This window comes from Boleophthalmus pectinirostris, unplaced genomic scaffold (genome assembly GCF_026225935.1).
Source record: "Boleophthalmus pectinirostris isolate CB_2022bp ecotype Guang Dong unplaced genomic scaffold, ASM2622593v1 HiC_scaffold_4, whole genome shotgun sequence".
NCBI lineage: Eukaryota > Metazoa > Chordata > Actinopteri > Gobiiformes > Gobiidae > Boleophthalmus > Boleophthalmus pectinirostris.
The window spans coordinates 5,051,961-5,071,122 of record NW_026571353.1 but is presented as its reverse complement, the minus strand read 5'-3'; the positions used below and the strand labels follow the sequence as shown (position 1 = coordinate 5,071,122).

At 40.3% G+C, this 19,162-nt stretch overlaps 1 protein-coding gene across 1 annotated transcript in view; it reads left to right on the top strand.

The window, feature by feature from the left end:
• Positions 1-19,162, top strand: part of unc5db (unc-5 netrin receptor Db) — a 386,593-nt gene that overhangs the window by 176,562 nt on the left and 190,869 nt on the right. The window contains exon 6 of the mRNA XM_055161477.1: positions 4,941-5,108. Within this exon, the coding sequence (XP_055017452.1) occupies positions 4,941-5,108 (168 nt within the window). The remainder of the gene's footprint in view (positions 1-4,940; positions 5,109-19,162) is intronic.

Sequence of the window (19,162 nt, the reverse complement as noted above, 5' to 3'; positions counted from 1 at the left end):
TCTTTCCTCGTTTCCCGCCGTAGTCACAGTGAAGCCGAGCGCTACATACACATTACATATAGTTTGTTCTCTGCACTTCACATCTCCTGCTCTGTGCTGTGAGTGCGTTTGCTCGGTGCAAAAACTCTAATAAACATTATCGCTCTAATACTCCCTGCACACACTCTGACAATGAGAGCGTCACTGCCAACTACTGTAGTGGATGTGCAATTACACTTTATTATGTTCCCCGAGGCTATAAAACTGTACTGACATTGCTTCTCTGTGCACACAGGAAACCATGCTTCTTTTTCTGTTTCCTGTTTTTCCCTATGTTTTTTCATTTGCCGTTAATTGCATAACGCCAAATAAAGCCGCCTTCTTTGTGCAGGTAACGACGTGTGAATAAAAAAAAAGTCCTCTGTCCTTGTTTGTTGATCAGCTACAGAACAGGCTTTAGCTGAGGCTTACGGTGCAGATGTTCACACCACATTAAGTTAAATTGGAGGAGAGTTCAGATCCGACCCACTTCACCCGCCGGACTTCTCCTCATTGAGTTTTCCAAACAAACCCCCTCGTCAACCGCAGTTTTTGTGACCGAAAACTGCATTTATTTGCTCAGTTAACTCGTGATAAATGATGTTATGTAACTGTTATTTATCCTTTAAATAACCATAGAGCTGCTTTGTATAAATAAAAGATAAAACATAAGCCAGTAAATAGTCTTATTACATCCGACTGAAGGCCCAATACCGGGATATCGGCTGAACAAATGCAGCTAATCCAGTTTTTTTTTTTGTTCTGTCTCGGCGTTTATATCCGATATCAGTATCTAAATGGCCCAACTTCAAATTCCAATAATACCCCAGTGTTAAATGAGCACACTGAACCTCGCCCTAACACAATGTTAACACACACTCCAATAGGGCTTTATTAGATTTCCTCGAGTCCTAATCAGTAGCCGCACGCCTCAGCCTCTGCCTTCTCTAAGCCATGTCTCCTCTTTATTTAGATCAATGTATTATTCAACAGGTCCATTTAGCTGCTCTCATTTACAATCACTGTGTACTTTATGAGAGCGAATGAGCCCCTGTGTCTTAATCCCATTTAAGAGCAGTGTTTGTTATTAAGTATTTATTTGCCCATGGCCCCTGCTGCTCGGCTCTGCTTTGCTCTGCTGTTCTCCGCTCGTGATACCGGCTCCAAAACATTTAATTTCGCTTCACGTCTGGACTCAGAACTCGGAGTAAATGGTCAGAGTCGTGGAGCTAAGTGGTGCAGTCCAGACCTGTCCGCTATCATGAGGTATAAGAGGTTTTAAGAGAGGGGTTTGCTGTTCTGAGGTTTAGGAGTTTTTGTGAGAGCAGATAAGATGAAATGAACTGGGAATCAAAAGACAATAAGGCGCGCAGGTTGTTTTAACACAGGCTGCAGCAGGGGAAGAAGTACTCCATTTTGTTACTGGACCAAAGAAACCTAAAGTAAAAATCTCACCAAAAAAAATCTACTAAAGTAAAAGTATTAAAGTACCTGTTTAAAATGTATTTAAAGTATTTTGCACAGATTTTGAGATCTAATAAAGCTTCAAATGTAGTGATTTTGATACAGATTTGTGCTGAATTTTATGTAACAGAAACAACTGAATTGTGTTAAACGGCCCATCTCATGCAAAATCAACTTTTCAGAGCTTTCTACCTTCTAAGAGTGATGTGTGGGCCTTTTATATGTGGCAGAAGTGTTTTTTAGATTGATTTGGTTTTTTTTTTTAACAAATTGCAGAGTATTTCTGCCACCCTCCCACGTGACAACGAACTAAAGCTGCTACAACGATGATGCGGCAGCTACACCTATGACACGTTTGACGCAGCAGAAAGCGCTTCGCACCCGCCCCCCTCCCCCACTCCACCTCGCCTCCGCCCCGCCTCCACCAGATTTTTCTCATGGAGCGCTATATAATCACAAACTGCTCGTGTTCATCTGACAGGTCACCTAGAGCTTTCAAAAATATCGGATTTGTTGGCTATTTTTTAGATCATAAACTTTTTCTCACTCAAAATCCTTCAGTTGTCTTAAAAAAAACGCTTTATATTTGTTAGCTCCGGCTCCGCTCTGCTCCACTCTAGCTTCTCTCGCTCTGATTGGTCAAAGCGATCACATTATACATGAGCCCGCGCTCCGTGCGTGTGGTCGCATGCATTCGCGTGTGCCCATGGGAGAAAAGAGCACTACTGCACATGCTCGGTCGGCCCACGGCCACCGGGAGTACCTAGCCATGCTAGGCTAATCTGGGATCATGCGCCATTGAGCTCGGCCCATTGACTTGAATGGGCGGCCATTTTGGAACTTGGGGGCTTGGCTGTATCTCCATGATGAATAAAAGTTTATTCTACCACTATCAGGGTGCACGTCTGTCTCCCCCTCCCTCCCTGAGATGGGCGGAGGAAGGGCGGCTCACTCATCGCCTACGTCACGTTTGGAGGGCGGAGCCTGTGCTTTGTGGGCGGGGGGATGAGCAATAGTCGACCTTACATAGTTCCTTGTCTGTGACTCCAAGAAATCAGTAAGATTTCAGAACTATTGTGTAATGGATGTTCCAAAACCCAAATTGTGCTTGTTTATGTGCAGAAGATACCATGTGAAAAGAGTTATTTTGCATGAGGTGGGCTCTTTAAAAATAAATCCCTAAGCCTTTCAGCTGTTATACAATAATAATAATAATTAAAAAAAAAAAAAAAATCAATTACTTTAACCTTTCAGCCCAGTTATACTATAAAATATAAAATAAAGTGGAGTAGAAAGTACAGATATCTGCTCTCAAATGTAGTGAAGTTAAAAAAAAAAAAACGGTACATTACTATTTTTACTTTGTTTATTGTTACTTTGTTTGATGATTGTCTGTTTTTTTTTTTTGTTTTTTTAAGTTATAAGATTCTTAAAATGTTATCTAAACTACAGAGTCTTATGATTTCTTTCACATCATGATCTCTCTGATTACTCGCATCAGATTTTGTAGTTTGCACGTCATTTAAGTGTCAAGTGAAGTAGTCCAGAAATCATATAACAGCTTGGATTTTGGTGTCCATGTAAACAAAGCCATGGCCAGGGCAGGTGACGATGACAATCTGATGTTTTTCTGTCCCCTGTGAATGTTTTCAATCATGCCCCTTTGAAAACAAGGAAATTCACAGGTGACCAGACTCATATCTTTGTAAGAAGTGTGTATTCTAGATCCAATACAAAAAGCAAACTATTGTTTAATAAAATATGTGGCGCATGATGAATATACAGTATTTTTTTTTAAACACAACAGAATTCAGGCACTCCAAAGAATAAAGATCGCACGAGGAAAAATATAGTTAAAAGGCCTTTATTTAGATGGCCAGAGCTGAAATGTTTTGAGCACCAATATATATACAGTATATTGTTAAACTGTTATGATCTGCTGTGTTAATGGTGTAATTGGTCCTGCACAATCGTTATGTAGTCATTAACATTTATGCTCATTTTGATGCTAATTGCTTCATCAATGAACTACTGTGCTAAACACTCGTCGAGTTGTTGCCAGTCGCTAAAAACACACCACTCTGAGCCACAGACATGGGCCTTTTCATGTGTGTATTATTTACCATGATCAGTCATCCAGTATTTTAATCATTTCTCCTTTTTACCAGCTCTGGTTAACCTGCAATAATAAGTTTTTATGGGTCCCCATCACATGCTCCTCGATCCAAATGACATCTGAAAATGTCCTGAAGTCCTCAGTAGCCCATAGGAGCAGAGGCGTGCAAACTTTTGCACGTGCTTTTACTCTTATTTACAGATCAGTTTTGTGACAGAAATAATACACCTAATTCTCAATGGTAAATCACACACAACACACACAAACTGCATTTGTTATTTTTTCAGTTTATACTCACTATTTAGTAGCCAGCCTGGCACCACCTAGTGCCTCCTCTCAATTTCATTTCTCTTCAGCGACTAGGTCAGGAATCAGGATTACCATATTTTCCGCACTATAGGGCGCGCTCTTAAGCCTCCAACCGCCCCACAATCCAGAGCTCCTTATACACGAATCTACTCAGGTGTCCCAGCACGACCTCAGTAAACTACAAAGCCGCACGCAAACACACATGGAGCAAACAACGACCGCACAGCGAAAAACACCCGCAGCCACACTCATCATTTCACGGAGACAAGGAATGGAACAGAGGAATGAACCGAAAAAGCAAGTAGAATGTGCCACTTCAAAACACAACTGAACAACTGAGTCATTACAAACACGCCAACAATCCGTTGGTCCCAGACAGCACCCTCCCTACACGCCACAACTGAACAAAGCCCAGAGTCACCGTGAACGCCACAAACAAACAAAACCACTCACCCATCACACTGTTGTGTTTCCTTTAAAGTTCCGTGCGGTTTATTTGTAAAAAAAATTAGAAAATAGACCGTTCTATGACAGTGCGTCTTATAATCCAGAGCGCCCTATAGTGTGGAAAATACAGTACACTAGACAGTTTGCAAGAACCCCAAAGTTGTAGACCATGCACCGGCCAATCAGCTGTGAGCTGTAAAGCCATGACGTCAAACTCATTGTGTCTGTCTGGGTCCTTTTTTGGTACAGCACAACAGTAAACAAAGCGTTGAGATGGATGTAGATGAAGACATACATTCTGTGTTGGCAACGATTCCCGAGATCAAGGATTTAAAGCTGGAACAAAGAAAATGTTTGGTGAATTTTATCAAGGGGAAAGACGCTATTGTTCTTCTTCCGACGGGACTTAGTGCATTACATACGTCACGACCAAATAGCAGAGATTGTTTAAATAAAATCCTAATGTGATGATGAATCAGACTAACTATTTAATGCATGGACTGAGAACTGAGGCCCTGAATGTTTAGAATAGAATCTAGTCTAGAAACTGAAAGAGTTATTTCCTCTCTCTTGTGCCTTTGTCCAGTGAACGGCGGCTGGTCACTGTGGACAGAGTGGTCGGCGTGCAATGTGCCGTGTGGGCGGGGCATACAGAAGAGGTCGAGGACGTGCACTAACCCCGCCCCCCTGAACGGTGGAGCCTTCTGTGAGGGCATGTCGGTGCAGAAGATCACCTGCAATGCTCTGTGTCCTGGTGAGTACAAAGTCATGAGCTGTGATGTCGAGTCGGCTCCATGTTTGTGTACAGTTTATAGGACAAAGGCATCATAACACAGCAGAGGGGTTTGAATGAACTATTACAGCTCTTAAACATGTGTTAGCTCACTCTTGGGGTGTTCTACATGTATCTCTATGGTGGAACATTCAGAAGTTGCCATGGAAAGTTTTAAGATTGTTTGAAACTTAAGGAAAAAATACAAAATGGATTTAAACAGCACTTTTTTTTTTTTTTTTTTCAAAATCATGTTAAGGTGTTTGCTTTTCAACTAAAAACTGTAACTTTATGTGCACAAACCTTTTTTAACTCCACAAATTGCACCTGTTGTTCCAGCTACGTCAGCTCTTTCTGGTCAGATTTTGTTACAATAAAGCTCAAACTGAGTCTAACAGAGCCTCAAACATAGCAGAGCCTCTAGTTAGCGTCACATTCCCAGTGAATGTTGATGACATCTGCATCAAAACAATCTGGGGGAAAAAATAACAAGGTTTTACTTGACAATGTATTCTAGTTATAATATTTTGATTAAAAAAATACTGGAATAAGTTAAATTAGAACACAAAGATAACTAAATAAATGATAAATTGAGTAGACCAATCGGGGGCAGTGGTCCAAAAGTTAGTCCTCACTTACCTTATGGGTCAGTGAATATGAAATCAGCCATTTTCAAGGAATCTCCCCTATGAGCCATCTCAGATTTGGCTGAAAAAAAAAATCAAAAAATTTCTGTAGAACAGAATAGAACAAACAGCAACACACTGAATAGGTATAATATGTTAATGTAAAATATGAACAGTTCTTCAGATAATTATAGCACAAACAACAGAACATAAGTTTTCCAAACTCTCCATCTCACTCCAAATCACTAAATCCAGTGAATTCTTTATCCTCAGTGTGACTTCTGTGCGACCTCCAGAGGTAAACCATAGATCCATGATGTAAACTTAGTGCCACTTCCTCTTCTGCTTAGCTGTCGTCAGACTCAGCATTAGTTACAGTTAGAGTTATTCCGGCCTTTCTGAATCAAGACAGGATGGTTTCAATCGTTATTTAAGTTTAGGCTTTGTCGATCCATCCAGTGACTTCCAGGAAAGTTGCATGGGGCATCCGCCCGGTTACCATGAAGCTGTGTTCTCCATCCCCGCTTTCTGCCAGTCCCTCACAAGTTTCTCACTCACTTCAAACTTTCTTTCTGCTGCTCGATTATCGTTTTCAGCTGAATATTTCACTACTTGCAGCAGCACAGCAGTCTTTTTCTACAAGAGACATGTGCAGTAGAGCGCGAAGTGACAGTGGTACAGGAGTAAAAGTAGTACTACATCCTGACACACAAGACTAGAGCGCCCTCCTGTGGCTGTCAGTCTGAAAATGTTGATATATTATTCGCACCAGAGTTTAAGTCACAGGAAACACCCAAACCATGAAAAAATCACAACTTATAGTCCAAAAAATGCAAGAGCCTAGACAGTATTTTCTGCAAATACAAGCAATCTTTCTGTGATATATTTTGCATTTCTGTTAAGAGTTAAACTGTAAAAATATCCATTTATGACCTTGTATGAACCTTATGCTAAATTAGTTTAAGTCCATGTATGTCCAGCCTTCTACAGTGAGCTTCTTCTCCAGTGTATAAATAAAGGGAAGTTCCTTTCAAAGACCTGTATGCGTCTGCAGTGTGGACCTTCACTATTCTGATCTCAGATAAAGGGCTTCTTTCAACTCTCCACCTGATCTGGAATTGCTTCATTCACGATTACAGATAAATAGAACGATAGATTCTTGGAAACCGTCTTGAGGTTTACTAAACAAAAAATACATCTTTCTAAACCAAAGTGAAGCTCTATTTTTGAGTGCACTGTTTGTCTCCTCCAAAGCTCCACCACGGAGAGAAACAGAAGTATTCCCGGGCCTGTTCCATGCTGCAGTTATCAGTGGTGACATTTGTGTGAGAAGATTCAAGTAAAATGTCAACAGCTCAGACAGGCTCCAGGAAATACTTTTAAATCTTCAATTAGACTTTTCACAACTCTCTTTTTTCCAATGCTCAAACTTGAGTAATGCTTCAAAACATGCACCTTGTGATGTCATTAGGTGATAGTCCTCTCTGTGTTTGGCATTAGACTAATTCTCCTAATGTCACATAATAGCACTTTTCAAGTAGGGTATTGTAGAATTGAACAGAATGGAATAGAGTTGTCTTTAGAGAGGGGGTGTTTTACTTCTATGGGGCATTAATAATATTCAGTTTATACATGCTAAGTCACTCCCCCTTCAGAGCGCTATCACAACACAATCAGTGTGCACTCCGTTAATAAAACTGCACATCCCATCAGGTTTATCAAGTTGTTATGTACAGTTTTGTGTATTTACGGAGGATTGTCGTGCGAGAGTGTGGGTGATGTAGACTTGTGGGCGGAGCATTGCACAGAATCATAGGTAACCATAAAGAAGGTTTAAACAGAGCATGGATGACATCTAAAACCTCTTCAGGCATGTTTTTTTTATTGAGGGAACAACATTATAACCAGGTAGAAAGCTCCAGAAAGTCTGATATGAATGGCCACTAGCTAAACCCCAGTGCTAGTGCAGCCTCTGCAGCTCAGTGAGGGAATTCAGGAGGTTCTGAGCTTTCACATGAGACGTGTCCGTATACTGAGAATGAGACAAAGCTGTATGTGTGCTCTATCTACAGGTTTAAGCTCTACACAGGTAACACAGGTTCAGTTGTGATTGTACCACTAACATGCACCTTTAAATGTGTAAATACAACATATAAATAAAAAAATATATATATATAAAACAGTGTCATTAACTTTCAGGTGGTACATGGACAAATGTTCAGTTTGTGGGTTTGCCTTATGTTTATTCTATACACTTTTTTTTTTTTTTTATCCAGTGGAAATGATGTAGTCCACTTTTAGACCTGGTTTAGCCCTAAATTAGACCTGGTATAGTCCTGTTATAGACCTGGTTTAGATCTGGTTGTACTTGGAAAGTCTAATCTTTTCTTTGGTGGTACTTGGGGCGACAGTAGCTCAGTTGGTGGAGCGTTTGTCTGTTGATCCGAAGGTTGGCAGTTTGAATCCCGCTCTCGGTTGAGCAGTCAGATCCACTAACCCGCAGGTTGGTTAGGGTTAGTGATTCCAGCTCCCACAGATAAATGATGTTGTTGTATCCTTGGGCAAGACACTTAACCTGTCTCGCCCTAGAGCCTATGTACACTGGTGTGTGAATGTGTGTGTGAATGGGAGACGTAAAGTACTATAACAGACATGTCAAACTCAGGCCCAGGGACCAAATTTGGCCATGAGATAATACCAAATATGTATATGAGCTGGCCCACCGGCTACAGAAACATGCAGATGTTGTTGACAATTGTTTCAATAAATATTCAGGCCCTGTCCACACTAGTATGTATCTGAGTCGTTTTCGTTGCAGTGTTCGTCCACACTAATCCGATTGAAATCTGAGTACCGGTCTGATCCGGCACTGTGTGGACGCCTGAAAACGCTGATACGCTGATGTAGTTCTATGCACTGTGAAGTAGCTAATTCACTCACAGAACAGATTCACCATCAGCAGAACACCCCTCTGTCACAGAAAGAACACTCATATTCCCCTGAGTCGTGTCCATTAGTCCGACAGATCCTGAACCACATCAGCGCACAATAACAAGCTGTTTTGAGAGCTCAGTTTATGCAAATTAGCCATGCTGTTTTAAGTTTTGTTTCTGTAAAACGTAAAGACTCATGCTCAAAGCTGTGTGGATAGGAAAGGATTGGGAAGGACACCGAAACAACGTGTGTGGACACAGATCGTTTCCGATAAGGTGATACGGTGATATGTGGATTCGTTTCAGTGTAAACGGGGTCTCAGTTTGGCCCACGGCTTAGTCACAGTTTTTAAATTCGGCTCTCTGTGAATTTGAGTTTGACACAAAACTGACCAAGAAGGAGGAAAATCGCTTTATAAAAATGTGACCATTGACCATTGGTGAAAAGTATGAAAACCACTAATAGTATTTGTGTGTTTTGTGTGTTGTTTTCCTTCCATACACTTTTATACTGTTATATTATACTAAATAGGACTTAAGCTGTACAGAATAGCAGAATACTACTACTACTACTATTAGTAGTAGTAATACTGCTACCACTAATAATAATAGCAAGAACATACAAGGAGCTGCATTCACCCCATAATGCAAACACTGGCTTCATTATGCAAACAAAACCATGTTAAAGAGAGAAAAGACACAAATCCAAACTTCTTAAAGCTTCAGATAACAGACATCTGCCCCTGATACAAACAAACAGGAGCCGGTGTGTGCGATGTGAGAAGGTTAAGGGCTTATTCTGCACAAGTGGAGATTATGTGGCGGTGCCGTGGTGTACACAGCGTATGGGCCAATCAAAACACTCACAGTCTCCTCTATCTGAGCGCTATCCTGAGGGGACCCAAGCAGACACCACACACTGAATTATAGTGGATTTGTACACTGGCATTTTGGAGGAAGTAGTGGGATTTAGTTGTTTGGATGTGGCTACACGAAGGTTTAAGGAGCAGGTTGTTTTAGGAGATGGAGTGTTTGTGATTGTGGTAAGTTGGGGTCCTCACTTAAAGATAAAATATATATTTGGTGAGGCAGACGGAGTGATGCGGGGTACGTAGCGGGAATTTTTGTTTGGATTTGACACCAAGTAATACTATAGTAAGCGTCTCGAGGATTGAAACATCTCGACTATAACATTTTGTAGCTTTCCTCCAACTTTTAGCTCGAACTGATTTGAAAATTAAATGTATGTGTGGATAAAACGTAATTGATAAAAACAAAGACTAAAATTTAATCAGTAAACTTCATTTTTTGAAAGATCTTAAAGAGAAGGTATTAAACTACTTTATTTTGTTTAGCTTTCCACCATGTTATGCTGCTGTTTCTTCTTCAAAAACACGCCTGAAGAGGTTTCAAATGTTTTCCATGCAAATATGAGTACTCTTGTGATCTCCCCCAGGCCCTACTCAAACCCTCCTTACGGTTCGCTGTAAGATTCTGTGCAATGCTCCCCTCAAAAGTCTACGTATGTTTACAAGAACAGCATACAAAACAATACACCACAACTTCACCTGATGTGATGTGAAGTAGTTTCATTAAAGAAATTCATGCTGATTGTGTTGAGATTCTGAATAGGGTGACCAGGTTTTCAAAATCAAAAACTGGGTTTAGGATGGTTGGTAATAATAAAATTGTGAAACGAGTGCGTAATTAAGGAAAATTGTTGCGCTCGGCCCATTCATGACTTATTCATGACTAACATGTGAGTCAGTATAGTCACATTTTCTTTGTGTTTTGGTCATTTTTAAGCATGATTATCTATATTTGACCAAAACAAATGACAATGTATGTCTTTCTTTACTGTTGGAAGGGATCAAATTGGTCAAAAATAGGGACACCTTGAACATTTCTTGTATAAACCTGGGACTGATTTTGGATTAATCTGCCTGGACAGGGGACACAGGACTCAAAACTGGGACTCAAAACTCATCCTTGGTGTCACTTCTGAGCAACTCTGCACAACTTCGGTTGTCACTAAAGTCTCCCGGTTGCCGTGAAGCTGTGTTCTCCATTCCCGCTTTTCCCCAGTCCCTCACAAGTTTCTTGCTCACTCCAAACTTTCTTTCTGCTGCTTGATTATCGTTTTCAGCTGCAGATTTCACTACTTCAGCAAGACAGCGCCTTTTTCATGCATAGAAAACTGACACACAAGCCTAGAGTGCCCTATTGTGGCTATCAGTCTGAAAAATGTAATATATAAGTTGCATCAGAGTATAGGTCACAGGAAACACCCAAAACATGAAAAAACGTGCGACTTTTAGTCCGAATACGGCATCTATCACGAGGGAGAAGAGCAGGTTACATCACGACGCTACATTACTATTCAGATCTGTGGAGAGTTGCCGCTATTCCCGGAGGCTATTATTGTATTTTTGAGCTACAGAAACATCGTAATGAATGAATACTAGAAGTATATGTTTAATGTCATACCATGGAACATTCTAGACAAAGCAATAACATCTCCGTGGAGACACAGTGTATCTTTAATGTTCTAGTTCAGGGGTTGGCAACCTTAAATACTCAAAGAGCCATTTGGAGCATCTTCCACAGAAAAAAGAAAACACCCGGAGCCACAAAACCCTTTTGACTCTAAAATGAGGAAAACACTTCAGATCTTTTTATATTATTTTTTTTTACCTGTGTGCTCTGTATAAAAGACTATAGTGTGTTGCATTTATGAAATCAATGAAATGCTACAGAGAACACGGAATTTTATTTCGGTATGTAACAAAAAACATTTTGAACTCTGAAAAAAAAAGACACTTGGTTGCTGCTTACTTTCAAATGAAATACTCAGTGTCTATTCGAGTCCCCATCGTAAGAAATAAAAATCCAAACTTAAATTATTCACCCACAGTGAACCAAAAATGCCGACAGCTTCATTGTTCCGTCATCATTTTACCGCATGTACTAGTCTCATCAGCCGTGAAAGCAATTGAATCTGCCCACGTAAGATTAGGTTCTGTTTTCTTCAGAAACTTTTCTTTTCTTTATCCATCATTTACCTACCAGGGGTTAAAAAGCTCAATAAATCATGTTGCTGGTGTAGGCGCTGGTAAGTCCTGGTGTCGCACATTGGCAGCTTTGACACATATTTTGAGTCACGAAAATATTTAAAACGTTTTATTTTAATGTTACAATATTACCATTATCTACAAATTTAGGATTACATTTAAAAACAAAAACAAAGAGAAATAAAAATACATCGTAATTAAATACTCATTATTCATTTTCCAATGTCACAGGGAGCCACAACAGAAGGATGAAAGAGCCGACCCTTGTTCTAGTTACTGCTCTAGTTCTTATTTCACTGTCTTATCTTCACTAGACTGAAAAAATATAATAACAGTCTATTAATTATGCAGAATAGAGGGCATCTTCTCCTCTCTTGTCCTGATGGAGCTCTGAACCAGGCGTCCTCTGCTCCTCTGCCCGCTGTCGGTGCACTGTTGTGGGCCTGTCCTGCCTCCGTCTTCCCCCGTGTCGCTCACTCACCAGACAGACAGACAGACAGACTCACAGACACAGTCATTACAGCAGATCCATCCGTCATTCAGCCTGACATACTCTGATCATACGTCAAAGCTGTTTACCTGCCCCAGATATGGCCCCTCTATCTTTCTGCACACAGACATGGGGATTTTAGAGTTACCGATGTACTCCAGTGCTATCTAAAGAGTGAAGAAGTTTGTAGTAAACACTCACGCTACTTATTTTAGTATCGTTATTTAGACAGTGAGGTCAACTGTGTTTGTTTATTTTTTATACAGTGACCTTGACAAACAAATGAACCTTGTTTTTTACTTTTTTGTGCCCAAAATTCTTCAACATGTCTCCATGGACATGCTATTGCAATAATTGGAATGTTCCATAATGTGATATCAAACTTTATTAAATTACAGTTGTTTTTATTGCTCCAAAATCTCTTGAGAAACATGCAATCTTACTGTGAGCAGGGTCGCCACTCCACAGATGTAACCTGTAACTTGGTTTAATGGCATCATCTGCTGTTTCCATGGGCAAAGATATGTTTAATGTCACACTGAAAACTCTGTAGGAGTTAATGGCAGCGCTTTTAAAGTGGATACATACTGTAGGTCCATCGAATCTACTCCAACACTAAACTAATTTTTGCCCCTTTTTTTCAGGTGTTAGAATTAAACCCACTTCTGGGATTCAAACACAACTTCACTGAAAAGTTTCTTTTAAATGTTTTAGAGGTCTTAATTATGATTTTGTTTAAATCAATGCAGTAAATTATAAAAACCCAAAGGTAGGTCAAAAAGAAGTTGTTTAATTCAGTATTTAAAGCTATGTCGGTAGCACTCATAGCCAGGCTGGCGCCACCTAGTGCCTCCACTCAATTTCATTTCTCTCCACCGACTAGGTCAGGAATCAGAATACACTAGACTGTTTGCAAGAACCCCAGAAGATGTAGACTGCGCACTGGCCAATCAGCTGTGAGCTGTGAAGCCATGACGTCAAACTCGTCGAGGTCTGTCTGGGTTCCTTTTATGATACAACACAACAGTAAACAAAGCGTTGAGATGGATGTAGATGAAGACAGACATTCTGTGTTGGCAACGATTCCCGAGGTCGAGAATTTGAAGCCAGAAAAAAGAGAATTTTTGGTGAATTTTATCAAGGGGAAAGATGTTATTTGGGTATGAGGGATTTGGTGCATTACATACATCATGAACAAATAGCAGTGAGTGGTTAAATTAAAAAAAAGTACCTAGAGAATCGAGAATCCTAATGCAGTGAGGTCAGATGGTTTCCACAAAGTGAATCAGGCTATAGCACTCACGCTTCACAGCAAGAAGACATTCTGGTTTCCCACAAAACATGCACCATAGGTAGGGTGACCAGATTTTCAGAATCAAAAACTGAGATCACTGTTTGGAGTGGATGGCAATAATACAATTGTGAAATGAGAGCGTAATTAAGGAAAATCGTTATTGTAACTCGGCACTAATATGAGCCAGTATAGTCACATAGGCTGCGTTCAGACTGCAGCCTGAAGTGACCCAAATTTGATTTTTTGGCCCCTATGTTCCTGTATCTGATCTTTTAATGACAGTCTGAACGACACAGATCAGATTTTTTCAAATGTGACCCAGGCCACTTGGATCTGTGGTCCTAAAACCGATACATTTCCGATCTTTTGACATGTGACTTCAGTCTGAACGGTCAAAGCGCATTCATCCGATCTACACGTTATCAACAAGCCACAAAAGTCACTATTCTGCGCTGAAGTAGGCGAAAATTGTTAATGAACTCCATGTCACTGAAGCGAAGCACATCACCACTCACCACTCTTGGCTCCGTCTCCACATCCAAATGTTCCTTTCAACGGACGTTGCTGCCGCTGTCCCACAAAACACCACGACCAAAAACCTCGTCCTTCTCCTTCTCAATCTCCTCCTTAAAACAAGTAAGTTGTTCATGTTCTGGCTCTGGTACAAGAGGAACTTTAAAATCTCCAGGTGCTCGATGCTGCGTCCATGTTTGGACAACTTCCGTAAACACAGAGCACGTTCGCTGTGGTTGACGTCATCGTGTCTCCGGTGCACATCCGGGACACTTTCGGGCTGTTTAATGTTCACACTGGAGTCACATACAAGCCGCATTTAATTGTAAATGTGAACGACCTCGCAAAAACATCGGATTTCACAAAAAAATCGGAATTGAGCATTAAACCCTGCAGTCTGAACGTAGCCTTATTCTTTGTGTTTTTCTCATTTTTAAGCAGCTTTTTTGTATTTTACCTAAACAAATGACAACATATGTCTCTCTTTACCATTGGCACGTATCAAACTGGTCAAAAATAGGGACACCTGGGACAAATCATTGGTTTCATATAAATCTGCAGGGACAGGGGACACAGGGCTCAAAACTGAGACTGTCCCGGGTAAATAGGGACGTCTGCACACCCTAACTATTGGTAAAATCCTCCAGCTGAAGAGGTCCTGACTGAGACGAGTAAAAAGATTGAGATGAGCCCCTAGTGTCCACTGCTCCTGAGACGCCCCAGCAACACGGAAGGAATGCGTCAAATTTACCTACACTGAGACAATAAGGTCCCAGTAATAGAATGTCAAGCAAAAATAGTGAACTCTGAAGATGTTCCACCGTTACACTTGTTTTATTGACTCCACATTTTTCAACCCCTCTGATGGCAGACCCTCCTCCAAAAACTTGCGTAGTGCACCTTTAAGTTTCTTATTAACATCCAACTGGCTTGATGTCTGCTCTGATGACTTCCTCCCAACATTAATCAGGACCATTTTAATGAGCAGATCGCTAACTATACCCCCAAGCTAATATCTGTTTATCTATGCCTCCTCTGCTATTCCTCAACACGAGCTGTCTTCAGGAGGCGCCATCTTTGTGTGGGAAACAATGTCCAGACAGTGGGTCGATAGCAGTGACTCAGGGATATTTCGGGAGGGAAGACAGCTGTTTTTGTCTAAGGGAAGAATAAAGAAGGTGATTGGCGTTTGGGGAAGTCAGTCTCGAAACTAAAGCCTCCAGAATCAGATAGAGAGGAGCACAGAGGTCGGATTATGGGGGCAGAGAGGGCAAATAAAATGGAGGGATGTGTTACTAGATTAGCTGCACTTAAAGGTGCTGGGTCCGTCAAACGCTTTTCCCCGTGGAGTAATAGCAGCGGCAGCTCATTCGGGGAAGCAGTAGCTCAGCTGGTAGAGTGTTTGTCCACTGATCCAAAGGTTGGTGGTTTGAATCCCACTCTTGTCATTAAAAACAAAAAAATAAAATAAAACAAAAAAACAAACCATCATTGGTGGGTGGTCAGATCCACTGACTGACCCACAGGTTGGAGGTGAGATTCTAGCTCCCACAGATGAATACTGTTATTGTGTCCTTGGGCAAAACACTTAACCCACCTCGCCAGTGTGTGAATGGGTGAGTGGTTCCTTGTTGTAAAGCGGTTTGAGAGTCTTGAGGGAGTGGAAAAGTGCGATAGAAAAATGTGACCATTTACCATGAAGGCCCAGCGACCCCAAACTGATGGAAAGCAGGGACCCCTACTATATATATATATATATATATATATATATATATATATATATATATATATATATATATATATACATACATACACACACACACACACACACACACACATATATATATATATATATATATATATATATATATATATATATATATATATATATATATATATATATATATATATATATATATATATATATATATATATATATATATATATATATATATATATATATCTATATATATATATATATATAACATATTCTGTTGTTGTACATTCAATACTAGGGGAGTATTCCATAAGTCTCTTAATGCGTCCAGGCTTATCCTGAAATCCAGAGCTGAAACTCGTTCCATCTCCAGTTTAAACCTCAAGTTGTTCCATGACAGAAATAATTCTGAGTCTGACCAAAGCTAATTCAGGCCTGAAGTTTAAGCTGCACTTTGTTCTTGTGGTGAGTCTGAGAAGACCAGAGCAATGGAGCAACGACATCACAGAAAATGGGCTCAAAGTGTGACTCTTTTAATGATCTGACTGAAAGAGAGAGGAGCCACAGTGCACACTCACAGAGTTTGATTTGGGCCATGGAACTTTTCCGGTCATTCTGATCTGAGGAGCAAGAAGAAAGACACGACTCTTTGCTATCTGTTCTGCCCCTCCTCTCCCCTACGCAGCCAGCCTCTCTGTCCTCGGAGTGACCAGGAGAGGAGGCTGGCTGCGTCGTGCGGACTCCGGAGTCTGGTTAATAGGCTCAAAGTTGCCTGAGCACTTCCTGTTGCGCGGTAGTACATGTGGAGCTTACCTTCTGCTGTGCGTAAAAGTGAAGTTGTAACAGGGGGGCAGTAGTTTTGCGAATCATGTGGTGCCCATCACAGGCACCTACGCGCTGTGTGTAATGGGCAGCTACGGTACAAGAAACGAAATCTGCACTGAGGTGTTTGTGGTTTGACAGGGAGCGAGAGATGAGGGAGACAGATGTGATGAAGGAGAGAACAGACACAACCCACTGAAAACCAGTTCATCCACATCCTTAAAAAATGAAGAAATATAAAATATTAAATTAAATTAAAAATATCAAATCAACCAAAGATTTTGCAACCTCCCTGCAGTATTCCCTGTAGGAGTCTGTTGAAGAACTCTTGTCTAGAATGTTTCACAGTATGACATTAAACCTTTCTATCTTCATGAAGACCAAACCGAACTAAGTCAGATCTGTGGAGAGGCGACCCCGCTCACATTCAGAATGTCTGTTTTTCTAGGTGTTTTTGAGATATAAAACCACCTGTAATTGATCAAATGTAAAGTCGAGCTGTTTAATGTCACACTATTGACATATCCATGGAAAAAAGCAGGTGACAGACCCTAAACCAAAAGATTACACAGTGCACCTTTAAACGGGCCATTTAAAACTTTATTATTAAGACGTACCTGATTTTTACTGTCTTAAAAGGTGAAAACCAGAACTAATTTCTGTTAAAAGGCCCATATTACACTATTTTTCTGATCTATGTTTTAATATTGTTTCCTTTATACATGTTTAACACACAAACCCTGCATATTTAAACTGAGTTCTTCTCGCAGACAGAATGTAGCTGTTAACTTGAAAACTACAGCTTCATGACATCACAAAGTGGAACAGACCATTCTGAGATTTGGTGATGTACAGTAGACAGATTCACTGCTTGTAAGAGTGATCTGCAGTTATCCATACTCTCATTATTTATATAGTACTCTTGCAATGCCTTTGACATAATATTCAAGCAACGTCTCGTAGTCGGTTTGAAAAATAAAGACACAAACTCCATGAAATCCTGTGTTCGTTAAAACGCAGTCGTACTTTTCCTGTAGTATTATTTAGTACATGACATGTTGTTGAAATTTACTGTAACTCCAGCTCCGCTCTGAGCTCTAGGTGTTGTTTGGTTGCCGAGGGAAACGTCAGATGGTGTTAGAGGAGTCAGCTCATACTAAAAATGAAAAGGGCACCAAACGTCATAAATATCTGCTGCTAAAATACTGCAGGCCTTCACTGGTGCCCACACTGCCCCCTGCTGGTGCAACCCTGTGGACACGGTAAAGGTCAGAGGTTAGATGTTTGAAAGACACATGTCTGCGTAGTGTGATGTGTTTATCGTCTGATATAAACAGTGTTGGGAAGGTGACTTTTAAAATGTATTCCCCTACAGATTACAGATTACATACCCCAGAATGTAGTTTGTAACGTAATCCATTAATTTATTTAAAGTGAGTAACGTAATCTGAATACTTTGGATTACTTGATTTGCTGTAGAGAAGCAAAGATGAGGAAATCTTCACTCACGATGTTTTGTCTGATAAAAGACAATGAAAAGCCCAGACTTTACTGAACCGTATTAAAAGTATTATTGATAGAAGAAGATGAGACACGTCCACGCATCATCATTTAGTCCTGTTAAATCCTGTTTTAGTCCTGTTTTAGTCCTGGTTTAGACCTGGTTTTAGACCTGGTTTAGATCTAGTTTAGACATGGTTTTAGTCCTGGTTTCGTCCTGGTTTAGACCTAGTTTAGATTTAGTTTAGACCTGGTTTTAGTCCTGATTTAGTTTTGGTTTAGACCTGGATTTAGACCTGGTTTGGATCTACTTTAGATCTAGTTTAGACCTGGTTTAGTTTCCAGCAATGAGTGGAATTACCGAGAGGAAAAAAAAAAAAAAGGGGAATGTAGCCCAAAATGTGAAAACAGGAAAATACCGCCGTGTAATCCATTTATTTCAACAAAGTAACTGTAATCCAATTACCACTCACTGAAACAGTAACTGTAACTGAATACAGTTACTCATAATTTGTACTGTGATTACGTAACTCCTGTTACTCCCAACACTGTATATAAATATAAAAATATAAATCTGTATAAATCTGTAGAAGTTGGAATGGTTCAGGTCTGCATCAGTTGCATGGAGCTGGATTATAAACTTGCCTTTACACACCATAGTTGTTTAGTAAATTCATTGATCGTTAGAATATAGAGTATGTTAGATCACTCATTAGGAGCCTGAACGATCTTGCAAAAATATGACTCAGGTAACAGTTCGCACCTAATGGACTATACTCTTTACTGTAATCAACTAGGGTGAGTTAGTTTCAGTGGAGTTAGCACCTCTCTTCAGACAGACAGATAAGAGTCCTGCATGGGTCAATTTTTTGCAGACCAGCACCCACCTGCACCCACACAGTACAGCACCACACCCGCCTGTTAACCCATGATTATATCAAAGTTAAATCCGCACCCGCCCGAACCAGATAAATCACACACAAATTTAAAGCATTCTAACTGAAGCACTTTATTTTTTGATGCGCCTCTCAATGAACAACTACTCTAAATGAGGACTGATTAGGTGGTTT